The sequence below is a fragment of the Schistocerca americana genome, chromosome 3, assembly GCF_021461395.2.
Source record: "Schistocerca americana isolate TAMUIC-IGC-003095 chromosome 3, iqSchAmer2.1, whole genome shotgun sequence".
Lineage (NCBI taxonomy): Eukaryota > Metazoa > Arthropoda > Insecta > Orthoptera > Acrididae > Schistocerca > Schistocerca americana.
Genome location: NC_060121.1, coordinates 354,839,286 through 354,856,890, shown reverse-complemented (window position 1 = coordinate 354,856,890; position 17,605 = coordinate 354,839,286). Strand labels below are relative to the sequence as shown.

The following is a 17,605-nucleotide window of genomic DNA, read 5'->3' as shown; positions in this document are numbered from 1 at the left end:
GATTTTTCAGGCAGAAATTGTGTGCAGAACTTTACTTTCTTGGATGATGTTGAATGCCACCATTCCATGGATTCCTGCTTTGGTTCAGATCTTATGTAGCCCACATTTGCTTTTGTGCACCTGTCAGCATTTTCGGTACCCAGTGTGAGCATAACTTTAGATAATTTAAACTTTGTGTAAAAGCTGCATAAAATACACTCCTTGACACTTGAGGAAACTCATCACATAACATCAAAATCATAAATCATCTATTTCCTCTCAATATTTCATAAACTTCCTGCACCAAAGTGTCAGTAATGACTGAAAGTCACCCATTTCATTCTCATCATACACATTTGTGCAGCCATCTTTAATAGCTATTATCCATCACTCATACTGTTTTCTCCATAAACTTCATTGATCTGATGATCAATTTCAGTCACTTTCATGCCTTTACTACTAAGAAAGATGAATCACAGCACAACACGTATTTCACATTTGGCAGGATTCTCAATCAAAGGAGATGTTTCTAAGACTCACAAACAAATGTAAACATGCCAAATGCATGTGCCAAATGCTGACCACAGTGCAGCACTAGCTGCAGAATTTCAAAATGGTACTTACTTTAAAAACATGCCTCGTAATAACAGAAAGTGAATCACCAGGATCATGGCCATTGCATCTGAATGTTATTTACAGCTGTCACTGCTTTTTGTTACATAATTTCCACCTGTTGCTATTCAGCCTATCTCTTTCCAGCAGGCCTCTGGCCATTATTGCCTCCTAGACCCTTTCCTTCCATGTTCTAGGTGGCCATCCTCTCTTTGGTCTCCCTTGAGGAGACTGTTTCCAAATTCATTTTGGCTGCCAGGAGACACTGCGTTACAACGCACTGTCCATATGGGCCAAAAGGTTCACGTACTTCAGTGAAGGTCAAAGGCCAGTGGTAGCACAACTGCCATCAGGGTCACCCAGGCTGGACAGATTTTGGTTAAAGCACCAGGCAAAGTGGGTCTCAAAATAACCTATCCACACCCATCCAGCCCAAGCCCTAGTCTGCAGTGGGATAAATAGAGTGGATAATAGCTAAAATCATCAAAAGGCAGAAAGGCTGGCCAATACTTACCTTCAGGACATGCAGCTGACACTACTGCTGATAGAGAAACTTAAAATGGAGCACAGCACTCTTTCATTGTAAATAACATAATTATGCTTTCTGCTGTTCAATGAACCCTCTGCCAGACACTTTAGTGTGATTTGCAGAGTATCCATGTAGACATAGATGTAGATGCTGCATCACATGAATATAAAGTGAAATAATAAATACTTAGAGACAGAAAACAGTTTTCTTTTCTTCGTTATCTATAAAAAGGGAATTTGTATAGTAAAATGTAGTGAATGGAACCATACAATAATTACTAGTTCAATTATTTTTGCCAGTATATTCTGTGTTTTTGAGTATTGAGCTAATGGAGGAGAGGGACAAAAGACATAACATCAAATCATATCATAAGGCATCTTCTATCTGCAAATATTTCAAAATTTTTGCAATTTAGTTAGTCATAGTTTCCATAAATGATATTCACAATAGATGTTACAACATAAAATGTGCCTTGATACATGACTAATAGGAACACAGTTTCCAGACTTCTGGAGAAACATGTTGGAAAAACTGGAAAGGAGGGAGGATACACCACTCAGTCCCTAATCTATGAGCAGCTCACATGTTGTGAGGTACAAGGGGGACAAAATGGAAAAGAAAGGGCCAGAGAGAACAGTAGGTCAAATATGTTAGTAAGCATTGTGCCATCTTCAGTTCAGAGATGACAGAAGGGATGGGGTGAAAACTGAAGATGGATTAAAGGAAGAATAAAAAATGAAAGTGGTAAAAAATGTAGTTCAGTAATAGAAAGAAAAAGTAAAGACCATGTACAGGGGAGGTAGGAAAATAAATAAGTCAATAATATGATAAATTTATATCAAACCTAATATAGCAACAGGAAGGGCTAAGGTAATGGAGGATAAGTCCATGAGGGCAGCAGTATGAGAGACTGTATTGAAGACCAAGTTCTCATCTCTAGAATTTTGAGAAGTTAGTGCTGGATTGGCAGACAAGCTGTATAGGACCAGTCAAATGACTGATAACTGATGAGTAGGAGCATCCAAATGGCCAAAGTGATTTTGCAGGCATTCAGATCTCCCAAGTGATGCTGTAATGCATGTACAGTTCTGTTTTCATTTTTGGGTTCTGCCAGTTAGATGGTTTGTGGTCACCCATATATAAAAGCCATGTAGCAAACACACATCTTTTAAGAAACTTGAGTAGGTTCACATGTTACCCTGTCTTTATAGCTGTACAGAGTACCAGTGTTGCAGCTGATGTAAGTGATAACGGGTTGGTGCATGGGTCCAGTTTTACAATAGAGACAGCAGCTTGTGAAGGAACTTTGGGGTATGGATGATGATTTGGGAACATCACACTCTTTGACTAAGATGTTGCGGAGCTTAGGAGGATGATGGAAGTTCAAAGTTTGTGATGTGAAGAAGTTATTAGGTGTCTAAGTGGACTACTGTTGGTACATGTAATGTAATCTGAAGTGTGAATCAAGCCGCATTAAGATGGAGATCAACATGCAGGTTCAAAAATGGCTCTGAGCACTATGGGATTCAACTGCTGTGGTCATAAGTCCCCTAGAACTTAGAACTACTTAAACCTAATTAACCTAAGGACATCACACACATCCATGCCCGAGGCAGGATTCGAACCTGCGACCGTAGCGGTCGTGCGGTTCCAGACTGTAGCGCCTTTAACCGCTCGGCCACACCGGCCGGCCAACATTCAGGAACTTAGTTGTGGAAAGACAAGGTGAATTCCAGTTGGGAATAGGAGGATGAGCTGTTGCAGAAGGTGGAGGAGTTCCTCTTCACCTTAAGTCCTGACCACAAAGGTATTACCAGTGGATCTGTGCTAAGCCAGGGAATACAGCTCCTGGGAGTTGAGGAGTGTCTGCTCCTTACAACCCATGCAAGAACAGCATAGTGATTTGTATTTATTAGAGAGATATATCAATAATTGAGTGAGTGCTGTCTAGACTTAACAGCTTTGAGTGTGGATGACTAGAATATACATTTTGAGCTTCTGAGGAAGAGAAAAATTTCAAAACTGGTACTGCACATATATATATGAAGGACTGTTTGTAATAGAAATTTCATCTTCCACATGAACAGCTGTCTGTCTTCCGATGTTGTTGTTGTTGTTGTTGTTGTGGTCTTCAGTCCTGAGACTGGTTTGATGCAGCTCTCCATGCTACTCTATCCTGTGCAAGCTTCTTCATCTCCCAGTACCTACTGCAACCTACATCCTTCTGAATCTGCTTAGTATATTCATCTCTTGGTCTCCCTCTACGATTTTTACCCTCCACGCTGCCCTCCAATACTAAATTGGTGATCCCTTGATGCCTCAGAACATGTCCTACCAACCGATCCCTTCTTCTGGTCAAGTTGTGCCACAAACTTCTCTTCTCCCCAATCCTATTCAATACTTCCTCATTAGTTATGTGATCTACCCATCTAATCTTCAGCATTCTTCTGTAGCACCACATTTCGAAAGCTTCTATTCTCTTCTTGTCCAAACTATTTATCGTCCATGTTTCACTTCCATACATGGCTACACTCCATACGAATACTTTCAGAAATGACTTCCTGACACTTAAATCTATACTGGATGTTAACAAATTTCTCTTCTTCAGAAACGCTTTCCTTGCCATTGCCAGCCTACATTTTATATCCTCTCTACTTCGACCATCATCAGTTATTTTGCTCCCCAAATAGCAAAACTCCTTTACTACTTTAAGTGCCTCATTTCCTAATCTAATTCCCTCAGCATCACCCGACTTAATTAGACTACATTCCATTATCCTTGTTTTGCTTTGGTTGATGTTCATCTTATATCCTCCTTTCAAGACACTGTCCATTCCATTCAACTGCTCTTCCAAGTCCTTTGCTGTCTCTGACAGAATTACAATGTCATCGGCGAACCTCAAAGTTTTTATTTCTTCTCCATGAATTTTAATACCTACTCCGAATTTTTCTTTTGTTTCCTTTACTGCTTGCTCAATATACAGATTGAACAACATCGGGGAGAGGCTACAACCCTGTCTTACTCCCTTCCCAACCACTGCTTCCCTTTCATGTCCCTCGACTCTTATAACTGCCATCTGGTTTCTGTACAAATTGTAAATAGCCTTTCGCTCCCTGTATTTTACCCCTGCCACCTTTAGAATTTGAAAGAGAGTATTCCAGTCAACATTGTCAAAAGCTTTCTCTAAGTCTACAAATGCTAGAAACGTAGGTTTGCCTTTCCTTAATCTTTCTTCTAAGATAAGTCGTAAGGTCAGTATTGCCTCACGTGTTCCAGTGTTTCTACGGAATCCAAACTGATCTTCCCCGAGGTTGGCTTCTACTAGTTTTTCCATTCGTCTTCCGATGTACATAACATAATTATGCATTCTGCTGTGATACATGAATGTAAAGTGAAATAATACATACTTAGGGTCAGAAAAGGGTTTTATTTTCTTCTTTATATATAAAAAGGGAATATGTATAGCAAAATTTGTTGAATAAAACATATAATAATTATTAGACCAGTTATATTTTCCAGTACATCCTGTGTTTTTGAGCAGCAAACTAATGGAGGAGAGGCACAGAGGGCAAAACAAATCATGTCATAAGGCATCTTCCATCAGCATATTTCTCAAAATTATTGTAGTTTAGTTAGTCACCGGTTCCTTAAATCGTATTCACAATAGATCTTACAACATAAAGTGTACCTGTTGTACTATACTAAGAGGAATGCAGCTCCTGGACTTCTGGAGAAAATTGATATGATAGTAACTAACACACAAAAAGTCAAACACAGATATTTATTTACCTGCTTGCAGAATAAATTTATCCTCAAAAGGAAGACTACCAGCGAAAGCTAGTAGTCATGCCACTGCTTACATACATTGTGATAGAGAGATTGCTAACAATGCAGTACAGTTGTTAATAAAATTACACTTTACATTACAGAATGTCTCAGAAGAACAAAGCCTTTATCGTAAAATATTAATGTCTAATAGGTTTGAAGCTTACAAGAAAGGAAGAAGGTTCTATTAAATGATGATGGGACAGCTTCACCAGAAATGGCTATGAAGCACATAAAAATTTGACAAAACAGAATGAAATGTGAAAAAGAGATCAAAAATTGGAAACCATGGTTTATTAGATATTTGTTGGTTCTTGCTGTAAACTGTTTGATGTGAAGTAATTGAAAACTTGAGTAGTTGCTTGTTTGCAATATATGAATGTGATATAAAAAACTAAGAATGAGCAGAAATATTTGCTGAGAATGAAACTTCATACAGGGAACAATCCGATTATGAGAAATACTGTAAGGTATTGTCATATTACTTTGATACATGAACTCATGAAAGTTCATTTGTGGCCAGTGTGTCTCAATGAACTCATTATCAAGCCTGTAACTACTAAATGTGCTGTCACATAGAAAATACAGGAAAAAGTTCTTGTTGCCATGTAATACGCTGGTTCCTAAAATCTGTGCTGGAATCAGATCTCTACAAAAAAGAAAATTCTGTTGCCGTAAAATAAGTGAAAACTTAAGTTTTGTCAATGCTTACTTTTGGTTTTTAAGCTACCACAACATTGTATAGTGTCAGAGAAATTAATGTAATCATAATCATTGATAATTTTGAACTTTTTGTGGTTAATGCTGCTTAAATGGTTGAGCATATGGTAGCTGCATTCTTACGTCTATGGTCTACTGCGTAATGGCACTGGTCACACGTGTGGAGGTCCCAGACTGAACTTCTGAAGAGCATCTCAGATATTTCTCTGAAAGGACAGTCTTCTAAAGCCTAATGAAAATATATTTTAAAAAAAGAAAGAAAAAAAAGAAAGAATGTAATGGCATTAACATTGACATACGAGCCAAAAAGATATTGCATTAAATTGAAAGACTTTAAACAGTTTGGGTGTAAAATGAAATTTAATTATTTGGTGACTGCATACTGCAATACTGTGTGGCTGTGCTGCTCTGAGCAGTACTTGCTGATATCAAACTGCCTGTAAGATATTAAGGACAACAAATATGAAAGCATGAGTACAGTGCAGTGTAAAAGTACACAAAAAATGAATCACTGTATGATTGAGTAACTGGCTTCATTTTTTGCAGCTACTGTTTGATAAAGACAGTATTTGTCTTCTTATTTGACTGTCCCATCACTATAATAATTTTAATAACTGCAAAAAATGATTGCAGACTCTTATTCATGCTTTGCTTACTCATACTGTCTGTTGACAGTATTTGCCTTCATCACTGGTAAATGAACACTGATCTTGGGTATGTTTTCTATGTGACTGCAGTCCAAGTATCAAACTGATGTTCGTATCACTCAATGATACAAACTGTAATGACTGTCTAAAATATTGGGTACCAAAATCAAAAAATATAATTTTAGTAGAAACCAATAAATTTGTCATAATAAGTCACAGTGATTAAGTCAAGTAGTTCGCTTCTGTTATATATTGCCATGTGGCAGCCATTATACTGGAGATGTTAGTAAATACGGTTTTTGATCACCTGGAACCTCTCCAGTGACTGTGGTTCATTGTGAAATTCATGAAATTTTTACAGAACACCATTGTACCATTTGTTACTCACAGTAACACATAGTGCCACAACTCATGATGGAGGAGGAAATCTACACAAGATTCCTATGGTCTAAAACTAACTCACATGATAATGATCCATTTTATTCATCTTAATGTTGTAGGGTACTGTAATCCCCACTTTTCTTTCAAATAATCAATCAAGCAATTAATATCAGAGCATATGTTTTACTACTACAGAAGAACACAATATGGAGGAAATTCAGACTGGTACTTTACTGTAACATGAGTATTACGGATATTTAAGAAATCTTAGACTGAAGAGCAAAACTTGTTCCAAAAATAAACAAAATATATTCCATTGAAATTGTTCAAGTCCATGCACTAACAAGCTCACTTTCTGATGAGGAGGTACGAGATATCTGTAGAGTTGTTGTAGACAGCCAGGTGTCCATGACAGGACTGTAGGTTCATGCATCGTTTGCCAGTGAGACACAGTGGTTGACATACCAGGGGCCCATTTTCATCTTGTGTAAACATCTCCTTCATGAGAATACGTCCACCACCAGCATGTAAGGTGTGCCATTGACAAAAGTCAGGTGTGTCATCTGATGTGCCTGTTGTGGTACTTGTACCCTGATATTGGAATTTAATAAAGTATACCTCAATTCATCGGTCCTTGTGACATTTTTCTCTTCAGTGACATTGCAGCAGTAATTCCGCAAATCTTTGCACCCTGTGATCCACAATGAGCAGAGGTATATAACTGCAGCAGGCACTCCTGTACACTATAGATGGTATGGTTGCTCACCGGTGGTTGTTATCCAGCATTTAATTGATGATTGATTTGCTTCATTGTGATCCCTGTATCTGCTGTTATTATCCACAACAGTCAATGGTGACCACTGTCATCAACATGTGTTGCTCAATGCTGTTGATTCCGACACTACCAGTATTCCCCAGATGAAGGTATTCATGGCAGACTCTCAACATTTTGCCATCTGTGGCTGTTATAAATGAATATATCCTTGTATAATCAAAGTCTCTATTCATTTCATCTTTTATTTTCTTGAACAGAATGAAAGTTTGGGTCTGTGACACTGAAACACATACAACTCACTTGTCCTCCTTTTAGCTACCTTGACAGTATTCTCAGTGACCCTCGCCACACACACACACACACACACACACACACACACACACACACACACACACACACACACACACACACACCCCTTATCCCCCCTTCTGTCTTCCCTTCCAGTTACTTTATGATTACGCAAGTGACAAGTCCATATTTTCATTTTGGTCGCACCATGTCATAGTTTTATATTCTCTTTCTCTATGACAAGTTTACCTGTTTCACTACTTTCTCATTATACCTGCATACCAAGCTAACAATTATGTTCGATGGCAGTCAGATCTCAGTGCCCAACAAGCACAGTGTTTTGATAAGCTACTATTTACCATCATCTTGTAGGTTTTGCCAAAATATTGTGCCTGTTGGACTTGAAAATGCCAAGATGTGCTCATAAACCTGAGAATTATCCTTGCAGAACTTCAGGAAAGTGTCTCTTTTTTTTTCAATGTTAAATTATACTTGTATCTTCAGTGCTAGGAGATAAGTATGCCTCATCTTAGACAATCTCTTCGTCTCGCATGTTCACGTGGAAACACTTTAAAAGAACTGATAGTACACTTCACTCACTCTTCTATCTGACCATTGCTAATGATGCATTTGGCAACTGGTCCTGATTTGTGATTGTTTCAGTACCAGGGTAATAAGAGGTGAGCTGACATTTTTAATTACTGGTAAATTGTTTTGAAGTATGATTTTCAACTTTTGAAATAGCAGGAGTGATCACTGCCTTAAAAAAAAATTTAAAAAATGATTTTGATAGTACATGGAGAGGAGAGCATTTATTTTATGGACAGGAAGAATAAATCACAGCATGCTACAAGACTCATATTTGATTTATATAAGGTGTTAAAAAAATTAGAGGCCATGATTTCAGGTGTGTATCCCCCATATGCATACAATAAAAATTAATTACAAGTTGTGTCCAGAAATGCTCGATTCCCCAAGTTATTCTTCCAAACATTGATATTCAACAGAACATTTTTCTTCCCACAGATAGTTGTCACTATAGACAATGTTCAAAATTTCCACCTCACACAGGAATACAGGTCTCACATCGATGTCTCATGGGCCTGCAAATGTGGTCTCAAATTCCAGGAGTATTGGGTATTTCCCCACAACCTGCTGAAATTTGATTCCAAAGACATTTCCCACATCAATGATTTTAAATGGCTCCACAAGTAGAAATCAATAGCGTCCAAATGTGTAAGCAGGGAGGCCAAACAATTAGGCTGCCTCTCACTATCCAATGACCAGGGATCATTTGATCCAAGTACCAATGAGCCACATGACTGAAGTGAGCAGGAGATGCATCGTGCAAAAAGCGAGCTTATTTTTTATGATTTGTATGTTTCTTCAGAGTATGATGTATAGTGTTTTCAGAAAGTCTGTGTATATCTGCCTTGTAAGTCTGTATAGAAGTACATAGGACCCAACCAACTAATCATCAATGATACAGACCCACATGTTGAGGGAGAACTGCAATGGCGATGAGACATAACAATTACATGTAAGTTTTCATACATCCATACCTGCTGATTGTAGAAGTTTGTGTTGCTATCTCACGTGAACTAGGCTTCATCTGTGAGTAATACTCAGGCACAAAACTTCATATATGTAACAAACTGCTACAAGATCCAATGGCAGAACATAATTCATGCAGAGTAATGTGCTCATGACTGGGCCTGCAGATGTCGCAAATGATAAGGATACAACTGTTGCTCTTGCAACAGTCTGCAGATAGGAACATTCAACTGAACTGCTAACGTTCATGTGGTGATAGAAGGAGTTGTGTGCACAGAATCCAGATTCTCCTCCTGTACAACTGGAGGTCTAGATCCTGGATTTGTAGATCTTGATTATACCATTCCCAAACCAAGACATGTAAATTTTCCATGAGTGCACAGATGGTAATGGAGGTGATAAAATGTCTTCTGATTAGGACATCTTCGCTTTGGGGATCTTTACTGGTGTAAACAATGAACCAGTGCAACATCGCCATCTGCCTTACTGCACATGAAACACTTTTTCTGCCAGCTCTAATTCCAGTGTGTGTTGAGTGCCAAACAAAACACTCAGCATACCCTACATTTTGCTATTAACTCTCCTGGTAATATCTTCTATTGCAGCAACTACTAATGGGAAGAAAAAGTCCTAGTGAATATCACTGCTTTGAAGACAATAACTTGAAAAACAATCATTTTGAGATCTTCATTGTAATTAAATCCCAGTGAATATCACTGTTTTCAAGACAATAACTTGAAAAACAGTAATTTTGATATCTATTTTGTATTTAAATTTTTTATTGTCTGCTGATGAGCAATACATACCTGAAATTATGCCCTCTATTTTTGAAATGTTTCATGTTTACAGAAACAAGGTGTAGTCTAAGAAAGTGGTGTTGCCACATGGAATAGAACTCTCACATTGGAGAAGTCTGGTTAAGTTCCTCACAACCTATTGCACCTTTTGGTTTTTTCGTTTATCTGAGCTGTTGAAACCTGACTGTCAATAAACAATAAACCCTAAACTACCTCGTTCTCATCTCCATCTTCCCCCTTCTTCTTTCTCTTCTTCATCTTGTTTCATAGTGCCTGAATCCTAAGTAGCTCAAACTTATTGTGATGTTTAAATACACTGAAAATATGTATGAATGAAATAATACATAAGTAAAGAACAAGAAATAAAGGTTATGAAGATTAATATATTTTAAACATAAAACAATATTTTTTCCAAGTTTAGTTGTGTAAGTTAGTACTCTAAGCTGTTTCAATAAAGCTTTATCTACAACACACACACACACACACACACACACACACACACACACACACACACACACAAATAGGGTTTCCTGTGCTTGGATGCAAGCTGAAGATTGCGATCACAAATGTTATGCTTGCAAATTTTACTTCAGTGAAATGCAAATTATTGTACTGAATGGGAAGTACACTAGATGAGTAAGTCCCTAAAGGGCTCTCTCTGTTTCATGAAGTAGATCTTGCCAGGCTGCAGATTGAATAGTGATAAGAAGACAGGCACAGAGAACAAGTTTTGAAGTGAGGGCATCAAAATAATAAGAACCATAAGGGAAGGACTGTGGGCAAGGACCACTGGATTTTACTGGAATGATCAGAAGTTTTGAAGGGTAATAAATTATTTTATGTTGGTAGAATATTGTGTACAGTGGACGTGCATAGAAAAGTGGCTGAGAATACAAATACTGTGTGTAAGTGGAATACTTAGTGCTTGAAGCTTCCCAGCAGATTGAAGCTGTTTGCCAGATCAGTACTCAAACCTACAACCTTGCCTTTTGCAGGCAATGCTCTTACTGACCAAGTAACCAAAGTGTGACTCACTACCTGCTTTCACTGCACTTCACAGAAGCTCTCTTGCATACATTGCTGGGCTAGCAGTCCTGAAGGAAAGGATACTATGGGAAAATGTCTTACCTAAAAGCTAGGGGTTTGTTTCCAGAATAGATAATTCAAACTGCAGTGGGACGTGCATTGATTTGAAACTGCCTGACATATTACAACTGTGTGCTGGACCATGCACATTCTGCAGGATTACTGAAGATTGTAGTACCTCTGGCCAGCTTTTACCCATGACATCGTCAAGAAGGGGGCACCCCTATTGAAAGCTTACACAATGTAGCGTCCATGACATCACACTTTACACATGCATACAGACACAAATTTTATGAAAAATATTTAATTGCAGAAATAACATGAAATTAAGGGGACAACCATAGGAACTGGGGAATTCTGAGTGGGGATAAACTACATATGCAACAGTCCTAATAAAAAAGACATACAAAAACAGATACGTACACAAAAATTGAGCAAACACAAACCTCAACACTCAACCAAACCTCAGTTAAATAAAAGAAACCTGGTATCAACATTTCACTTGCTCTATTTAGCTCACTCAAAGATAAAAAAGGCACCAGAAATTCAACAAATCTTATACTGAATATTTCACTTGATCTATATCAAAGTTCACAATACCATAACACCAGAACTCACCCATACACCTGACATGGAAAACTTAACTGCATCAAAGTAGGTAAAACGAGCTCCACCAGACCTATCAATCACAATCCAGCATAATTACTGACAACTAACAGCACAATCCAAAAATTCATAAAAATTGCCTTAATGCCAATTTCAAAAAAAGAAAAAAAACGCATATAACAACATACTACAAAAACAACAATATAAAAATACTTACCAACAAAATTCAGAATTCTCAGACTAGGAATTCCTCCAGATAGAATACCATATTTCGTCATGCTGCCAGTGCCATCTGGACTGGTCCCTGGTCCAAGCTGTAGCAGCAGCTTTGGTCAGTATCATACTTTCTCCAAAAATGTGATACTTCATATACTGTAGGAATTTAATTGTGGACAATATGTCATCCCCCCACTGTGGAATGCAATGACCTGCTTGTGAGCTTTATTGTCATACCCATAACTAACAAAATCTAAAAACTAAAATGAATTCCCCAACCATAAACAACACACTGCACAAATAATTCCAACCTGAAAATGTATATATTGCCCTTAACTACCAACATCACTCTAACTCATTAGCAACCCACCACAAAGACTTCAAATATTATTCTTACAAACAACCCTAAAGCAGTCAAGTGAAATCACTGACAACACTTGCAAAGAATTTAGAAACATAAACATCCCACACTAAAGAGTGCCACTGCATACTCCATCACACCCTCTGAAAACATGATCCATTTCAAGTACACAATGTCACCATGATGTCACACAACAGAACATCGGTATATCATGGATCAAAGCAGACAGGTGGTACTGAAAACTTTGGTAGACTCCACCCTGCTGCAGAATGAAAGGTTCATTCTGGAAATAATTCCTCAGACTGTGGTTAAGCCATTTCTCCACAGTACCCTTTCTTTCAAGTCTAGCAAGGTTTATAGGGGAGCTTCTGTGAAGTTTGAAAAGTAGGAGAAATGTACTGACAGCTGTGAAGGTAGTTTGTGAGTTATGCAAAGATATTTCAGCAAATAAGAGCATTTTTCATGAAAGCCAATATCTCAGGTTATAGTCCCAGTCTGGCACACAGTTTTGATCTGTCAGGGAGTTCGAAAATAGTGCATCCTCTACTGCATGGTGAAAAACTCATTCTGTAAATACTTATTTTTTCATAGTTCCACACAACTTCTTCCTGTTTTCTCGATTGATCTGTGTTCAGTTTTTCAAGGTCTATCCACTGTGCCAACTTATAACTAAATCTGAGGGGGGTGCGATGGGGAGGTTCCCTTGTTAGATTGCTGTGGCCACCTTCCTTAGAGAGACTGCACTCCCTAGTCTAGGTTGTATCCCATATATCCTGGTCCTAGCTCCTTCATCAGTTTTTGATCTGTCAGTTAACCAGACTGTGTCTCTTGCACAGTGTTGTGATCCATTCTTTCACTGCACCGTACTTGCAGTTGTTATATTGATAGGTTTATTGAAGCAGCTGAAGTTACTATATAGTCAGCTGGCATTCCCCCGACCATTCCTCTATTTGCCACATTCCCTATGTTGTCGTGGGATTCTGGATAATCTGAAGGTATCCAGTTATTTCCAGTTGTTAGCCTGTTTGCCCATGCCACTGCCTCCATTGTAATTCAAAGGTATGAGAATAGGGTTGAGAGAATGCAGCAAATATAGGAAGTAGGAGAACATTAAGTATGAACTGAGCATTTCCTGTGATAGAATGACATTCAAAACATTTTAATTCTTAGCTATGACCTAAAGCAGAGATCAAATTAATAAAGTTTTAATTTGTAATAAAGTTTTCTTTTAAAACTGACATCAAAGGAATAGTCTATTGCAGTAGGCTAGCGGCATAATGTCATAGTTTATTTTTAAAATGTTCTCAGAAAGACTTTGACAGAGCAGGTGAGGGAAACACTGTAGCTATTGGGAAGAACATGAAAGTGCTTGTCAGACTTAACAATGAATCAAACTCAGTCACAGACACAAGTGATCAATAGTAGTTCAGTTGCAATATTTATTTATTGTGGGGGGGGGGGGAGAAGGAGGGGGCACAGGGACACATTCATTGTCTAATCTCATACAGAAAGGGTGTAGAGGGTGGGAGGCATCTGGCAGATGTACATAGACACTCCTCAGATAGCTATTGGACTATTTATGGCAGTAATTTCAAGTGTAATCAAACAGAGCCCTAAATGTTGCTGCAGGAATCAGTATTATAGAGAAGGTCTTTTGCAGACCAAGAATGAAGAACCCATAATATATTGTATGGTAAACAATTTCATATGTATGTAGCTCAACATCTAACATAGTCAGTGTACCAACAGATAGAGCTAACAAGCAGATTTAGCTAACAACAGGAAGAAGTAACATGCCATGGGGATTCAGCAAGAAGTTGTTTGCTACTGTGATTTTTGGCAGGCTATTTCTCTTCAGCTCTGAGTTTTAAAAACTCAAAAAACTCATTGCAGTTGATTTCCACAGCAGGCACAAGAGCTTTTTTCTAGTATTATTTTTGTATTCATATAAATATTTACATGTCAAGTTCAATCCTATACTATTGTTTGTGGTTTGGTTTGGGACTGTTATGACATCTGATCTCTCTAATCGCAAACTAGTGGTAAAATCAGTAACATATGTTTGAAAACTGGCTTCCTTTTCCAAGATAATTTGTTTGCTTTAGGGAAGTAAATGGAAAATTTCCAAAATTAAAATGAAATTCAAGATTTTTGTTATATTTCTATCTGCTGATGCCCAACTGTACATTAAAAGAGGGAACTTGACCAGGAGTTCCACTGTTGTCACATCAGTCTTTCATATGTAGTATCCAAATGGTAGTGACAGTTGTCTGATAATCACCTACGACCGCTCACATAAATGTCATTCATGAAGTAAAAGCTTCCTGACATAAACAGTCAATTAATGGAAAATCCAGGATGTAATTTTTCTTCCAATACCTTATCATGTTTCTGTCACATTCTGTGATGTCGTTTTTTGTTGCTTTCTTCTAACTTACGTAGAAGTTCAGCAAACAGATCTGGTACAGGCAAACAGATAGCCCTATCTGTAATTCACCTGTTTCCCTTTCTACAAATTGTCTTTTCAGTATCTCAGCACCTCTGCCATCCATCGTATTATTTTCTGTACAATACAGTGCTCCCAGTTCATTACTTATTCCAGTTCCTTGCTGAGTATTGGCCTGTTAGGTTATCTACTTCAGTGCCTTGTACTGTTTTTGGTGCAGATGAGCCTTGGCTAGCTTGCTGTTCTGTCTGTTTCCTACTCCTAACCATGATTTGTCACACAAAATACAGCACATATTTGATATGAACTACACTAAATCTCTATACAAGAAGCAACAACATACAAGTAAACAATTCAGTGCTCCAATACTAGAAGCAATACTGCCAACACCAGAAACTATCGTCTGTACGTTCACTTTACTAATTACTCAACAACAGGAAATTCTATGCTGCCACCCCTACCTGTTGATGAGTAATCTTGTATTCCACGTTTACTTCAATAATCATGAATTGAGCCTTGCATCTAATTATTGCAACTGTGTAGCATAAACACTGTTATAAGCAGTGACCAAGAAAAAACAATCTCATGACATAATATAAAAATCACTTGCTTTGTTTGTCCCTATTTATACAACCTCCCTAAACACCAAAGTCCAAATGATCATGGTTTTACCACCAGCAGACACTCTCTCTCCCCTAATGTCCGAATGAGTCCAAGTGCATCACCTCTTTCCTGGTAATCAAGACTGTGTTCTTGTCCATCACTACTCTATTATAAACAAGAGTACTGTAATGGATCATTCTTATGAAAACTCATTCAGATTAAATCTAGAGAGATCCCTACTAGGCACCCAGAACTGTAATCAGCTCACTTGTTTCAGTTTCATCACTGGATCCAAAGTGTGGGCACTATCCTCATTTCTCCATTCTAGCTACCATTTACATACTTTCATTTTTCCTGATGACCCATTTTTGTGTGTACGGGTCTCCAATTCATTGATTTTTCAACAAAAACCACTGTTCACGTGAAAATGACCAGTTAACAACAGTAAGCACACCAGACAAAAAATTTGCTGTCCTCAAGACACATCACACTAATACTGTGTAACATGACCTGTAACCTTGATGATGGCCTCAATTCAGTGAGGAGGAGAGGTTTCTTTACGTATGCCACAACCAGCTAAAGCCTCTCAATGTTGATTAGATACAGTAGATCTACCAAACTGCGGGTGTGCTGATTGCTATATTTTACCCCCTGTACCAACTATTTCCAAATGCACAAGAGACTTTTGCTCCATTATATGTGGATCAACTCTAAGGAATTGAACACTCCCTAACTTGGTGGAATATGTTCAAAAAAGTTTAAAAAAACAATGAACACAGTATTTGATGTTGTTCTAGTTACCTTGAAGAAATCGTCCAATACCCTGTACATATCAAGGCTTGTTAGTTGATTCCGTGACTAATCTTTGTGTAATGGAGGAATTAAGAGATAACACCTTTCATGAAGATATTGTTATAGTTGCAGCTACAAGTATCTCTTAGATTTGATCACAAATTTTATGGTCCTATATGCTTGTTTATAATTATTTTATATATAGCGGACTAATTTCTTAGTCATTTTTGTTGATGTCCTTGAGTTATTAAATTTTGGCAAATTATTATCGGTGTTTGTTGATGGAATTTGTGTTCAAGCGGAATTACAAATTTACTGTGTTGATGTTAACTAGCTGTAGGCAGCAAATGAGAAATACAAATATCATGGCTTGCCGGAAGAAGTCAGGTTTTAGTCATTAAGTCTCTGTTGGTTGTATGTTTAGTTCTTTTTATCTTATGACTGAAAATCAGTGCCACATTAATAATCCACAATTTATATGTTTTTGTTTTCAGGAGGCCCAACGTCAAATGGAACGTACACTCCTTTGCGCTTCTACCACAATGGTAGTGGCCAAAAGGAAGAAACAAAGAGTCAAAAGCGTTACTAAACCTGATCCATGTTTTGTGTGCACAACATGGAAGTCAGTGACTTTGTGCAAATTTCTTCTTCTAGGAGAGCACCATTCAGGAACAAAAGACTTGCCATGAACATTTTTCAGAAGTGATCAATGTGTTTTAGATGGTTTTGTAATTTTTAATTACATGTAAAGTATCTTTCTTTTTGTTTATTTAAATGTGTATCTTATATACAAATGGAATAAAATATTTTTATTTTAATATTTTCACAAATTGTGGAATATTTCATTTTCAATTTGTATTAAGTTTAAAATCTGCTACACTTAGAGATTTATGTACAAATAATAGCAGATTTCCCTTCTTCTTTACATAAATTTTGAAAACTGTTTAATATTTGAATTTAATTTCTCTTTCAAATAAATCTTTTTATTTTGCAATTATACAGGGCAATTCAAAATTAATACAGCAATTACAAATGCCTGTGACTACTTAATGCATACCTGTACAGTAATAAAATTACACACAATACAAAATAAAATTCAAAATTTTGAATGTTGTGCATGTTGGGCCATGGAGGTTTGCACCTTTTTAAATCAACATATTTCAAACTGTTTGATAAATCATACTGGACAGTAACATGTTCTGCTCATGGTCATCTGGATCTCCAGACATGGCACCCATTGAGCTCTTTTTATGCAGTTATGTGAAAAACTTTGTGTATGCACCTCCTTTGATGAAAACAATTGGAGAACTCAAAATACATTTTTCTAATACATTCATGTTGGTGACTCCATGTAAATTTCAACATGTTTGATGAAAATTGATTACCTC

At 37.4% G+C, this 17,605-nt stretch overlaps 1 protein-coding gene across 1 annotated transcript in view; it reads left to right on the top strand.

The window, feature by feature from the left end:
* LOC124607477 overlaps nucleotides 1–17,035 on the top strand; it is a 290,949-nt gene extending 273,914 nt beyond the window's left edge. Inside the window, exon 11 of the mRNA XM_047139833.1 lies at nucleotides 16,712–17,035. Coding sequence (XP_046995789.1) covers nucleotides 16,712–16,806 — 95 coding nt within the window. The 3' untranslated portion in view covers nucleotides 16,807–17,035. The remainder of the gene's footprint in view (nucleotides 1–16,711) is intronic.
* Nucleotides 17,036–17,605: the final 570 nt, after the last annotated feature.